Source organism: Anarrhichthys ocellatus, unplaced genomic scaffold (genome assembly GCF_004355925.1).
Source record: "Anarrhichthys ocellatus isolate YVR2014 unplaced genomic scaffold, GSC_Weel_1.0 scaffold155, whole genome shotgun sequence".
In the NCBI taxonomy this organism is placed as follows: domain Eukaryota; kingdom Metazoa; phylum Chordata; class Actinopteri; order Perciformes; family Anarhichadidae; genus Anarrhichthys; species Anarrhichthys ocellatus.
Window position 1 is genome coordinate 270,623 of NW_022280185.1, and position 4,027 is coordinate 274,649.

A 4,027-nucleotide genomic window follows, 5' to 3' on the forward strand; every position below is an offset into this window, starting at 1 on the left:
TAGATAGTTGTGATCAGTGTATGAATGGGTGTGGATGTTAGATAGTTCTGGTAAGTATATGAATGGGTAAATGATGATTTGTAGTGTTAAAGAGCTTTTGAAGAGAGAGACACAAGTACAGTCCTTTCCTTCTTACCTTTGTTACTTTCCTGCTTCACTAATGTCCTTTGCTGTCACATGCATCTTCCTTTCCTTTCTTACCACTTTCTTCCCTTCGTTTCCTTCCTTTGCATACCTGCTTTCCTTCCTATGTCCTTATATTTTCCTTTTCTTACCTCCTAGTCTCTATTTTGTAAATCCTACTTTCTGTTCCTTTCATTATTTCCTCATGTCCGTCCTTGCTCACCTCCTTCCTTCCTCTCAGGGTTTAGGCTGGGTGTGTTTGATTTGACTTGAGGGTGTGTTTGATTTCTCCACCCCTTCCTGCCGTTTGGGCGAGCTTGTTTTGAGCATCCTCTCCTCCCTGTCTCCTTCCTGTATCCTCCAGCCTCAGGACGGGTACCGGATGGTACAGCAGTTCCAGTTCCTCGGCTGGCCGATGTACCGAGACACGCCGGTCTCCAAGAGGTCCTTCTTAAAACTGGTCCACCAGGTGGACAAATGGCAGGAAGAGTACGACGGAGGAGAAGGACGCACGGTGGTGCACTGCCTGTAAGAGTACTACTACTACTACTACTGATACTGCAATACTACTACTGCTGCTGGTACTTCAGTACATAGATAGTACACTAATACTACTACTGATACTGCAGTATAGTACTGGAGATAGTACACTGATAGAATACTGATACTAAAAGTGCTAATAATGCTGAGCTGTTTTCTTGAGTTCATCAGTGACATTTTGTCTCCATCTAGTGGAGAAAACATGGAAACACAATCTGACTGTAATATCTTCTCTGCTTGTTTCCTTTCCTCTCTCCTCTCTTCTTCTCCTCCTCTCTCCCCTCTCCCTCACCTCTCGTCCTCTATCCTCTCTCCTCTTCTCCTCCTCTCATCTCTCTCTCCTCCTCTCTCATCTCTTTCTCCTCTCTCCTCTTCTCTCTCTCTCCTCTCTCCTCTCCTCCTCTCTCCTCTTCTCCTCCTCTCTCCTCTCCTCTTCTCTCCTCTCTCCTCTCCTCCTCTCTCCTCTCTCTCTCCTCCTCTTTCCTCTCCTCTCCCCTCTCTCTCTCCTCTCTCCTCCTCTCTCCTCTCTTCTCCTCCTCTCTCCTCTCTCCTCTTCTCCTCCTCTCTCCTCTTCTCCTCTTCTCCTCCTCTCTCCTCTCCTCCTCTCTCCTCTCTCTCCTATTCTCCTCCTCTCTCCTCTCTCCTCTTCTCCTCCTCTCTCTTCTCCTCCTCTCTCCTCTCCTCCTCTCTCTCTCCTCTCTCCTCCTCAGGAATGGAGGAGGTCGTAGTGGAGTCTTCTGTAGTATCAGTATAGTTTGTGAGATGCTACGACAGCAACGCTGCGTTGATGTTTTTCACGCTGTGAAAACTTTGAGAAACAACAAACCAAACATGGTGGACCTGCTGGTAAGTAACACGTACACACACACATGCACACACATGCACACACATACACACATGCACACACACACACACATGCACACACACACATGCACACACACATGCACACCCATACACACACATGCACACACACACACACATGCACACACACAAACACACCTCTGGTGACCTCGTACCTCTGTGTGTCTCTACAGGAACAGTATAAGTTCTGTTATGAAGTCGCTCTGGAGTATCTCAACTCTGCTTAACATCAACAAGAGACACTCTTCATCATCATCCTCCTCTTCCTCACAGTCTGTCAGGAGGAAGAGGAGGAAGATGAGGAGAGGAGAAGAGGAAGAGGAGTTGAACTACTGACTGCAGGAGAAGAGGAGGAAGAGGAGGGAGGATGTTTTTGCACTGACTCATCATGTGTATGGAGGAGAGAATATGACTTAAGTATAAATAAATAAATTAATAAATGCATTAATAAATGTTTGAATACAGAAAAATAAATAAGAGAATAATTAAATGCTGAAATAAATGATTGGTCACAGGAGTGCGATGCTTCTGGTCCACTACTGCTGCCTTGCTCAGTAACGTTGAACTAGCCCAGAGTTGCCAAATTGACGACTTTCTCGCTAAATCTGGTGACTTTCCAAATCCTCCTGGCAACTTTTTTTTGTCAAAAGCAACTAGCAACAAATCTAGAGACTTTCTCTGGTGTTTTGGAGACTCTGACGTGAAAGCACGTATCGTTCTGCAGTTACTGTCCTCAGCGAGCAGCAGGTGCTGCCGTGAGCGCCTCCGCCGCCCCAAAGCTCTCACAGGCGGTCGCTCTCACAGCAGCCTCATGCAGCAGACCAGCTGCAGACCGAGGACGCCGTCAGTGCTGCGAGATGGTTATCTGACGTCGTCTACGGGGACGATTTGTTGGGAATCGGTTGCTTCTGTCTTGCTCCCCTACTTGACCAATCCTGCTTAAGAATGAGGTTGGGACCGCCCACCTCATTAACATACGGACGCAGAAATACAGAAATGAAGGTGAACAGAAATATAGAAATAGATTTATTTATGTATGTCCTGTTCAACTCTATCAACTCTTATGTATTCATTTCAGCATTTATTTATACATTTATTAATACATTGATTTATTTATACTCCATACATCACTGTTGTTTTTACTTGTTTTTAAATGAACCAAAACATCCGAGTGGAGCGTCCTGTTAAATAAAAGATCTACCTGAACTCTAAAGGGACTTTATTATATATATATATGTATTTATATATACATATATGTATATATAAATATATATACGAGAAAAGATTTCATGTTTATCAGAAAAGATTAATTATTAAATCGGATTAATCAGATTTAAACTGACAGATGGAGTCAAAAGAATAGTTGATAATCAAATCAATCACCTGATTGATTAAACCTGACAAACAACTCAAGGCCGACTTACTCGTGTTTGTTCCAGAGCTTTCAGTCGTTTCCTCACAACTCATTCTGAGAATGAAGACTGTGTCATACGGTCAAGAGCTCTGGAAGAAGGTAGTAAGTAGCCCTTTAGTTGAGATTCATTCGTTATCATCTTAAGATATGTAAACATTTAGCTCTTCTTCTGTGGTGTTTGATCAGTTAAATCCACAACCCCTCCCCAGGTCTGGTCCCCTGCAGGTCCTGGTCTCTGAGGTCCTGTTTGTTTGCTCCTCAGCAGCCGGACGATGCTGGTTGGTGGTTTTTAAGATGGAGGCGATCTGTTAATAGTGTACATAGAGCAGGAGGAAGCAGGAAGAAGAATATTTATTCCTTCAGTTGTTTTCAGTGTCGATGTCGTCGTTCTTGTGAAGCACACAGAGACAATCATGTCCGACAGTTCTAATGTTAGACCAGCAAAGGACCGAACCCTGGTTATATGGTTCTGTTCAGTGTAACCCTGGTTATATATGGTTCTGGTCAGTGTAACATTGGTTATATATGGCTCTGGTCTGTGTAACATCGGTTATATATGGTCCTGGACAGTGTAACCCTGGTTATATATGGCTCTGGTCACTGTAACCCTGGTTATATATGGTTCTGGTCGTGTAACCTTGGTTATATATGGCTCTGGTCAGTGTAACCCTGGTTATATATGGCTCTGGGCAGTGTAACCTTGGTTATATATGGTTCTGGGCAGTGTAACCCTGGTTATATATGGTTCTGGTCAGTGTAACCCTGGTTATATATGGCTCTGAGTCAGTGTAACCCTGGTTATATATGGTTCTGGTCTGTGTAACCTTGGTTATATATGGCTCTGGTCAGTGTAACCCTGGTTATATATGGCTCTGGTCTGTGTAACCTTGGTTATATATGGTTCTGGGCAGTGTAACTCTGGTTATATATGGTTCTGGTCAGTGTAACCCTGGTTATATATGGCTCTGAGTCAGTGTAACCCTGGTTATATATGGTTCTGGTGCAGACGAGAACATTATTGTAATGAAAGCTTTTATTTATGTTGTATGATTCCAAAATACTGCAAATAAAAATATGTATACACTTCAA

General features: G+C 43.6%; 1 protein-coding gene across 1 annotated transcript; it reads left to right on the top strand.

Moving 5' to 3' along the window:
- Positions 1-85: 85 nt before the first annotated feature.
- Positions 86-4,027, top strand: LOC116400210 (receptor-type tyrosine-protein phosphatase mu-like). Its single transcript, XM_031877927.1, has 3 exons — positions 86-651; positions 1,374-1,509; positions 1,698-4,027. The coding sequence occupies exons 1-3, from the start codon at positions 506-508 to the stop codon at positions 1,749-1,751; spliced, it is 336 nt and encodes a 111-aa protein (XP_031733787.1). The 5' UTR covers positions 86-505; the 3' UTR covers positions 1,752-4,027.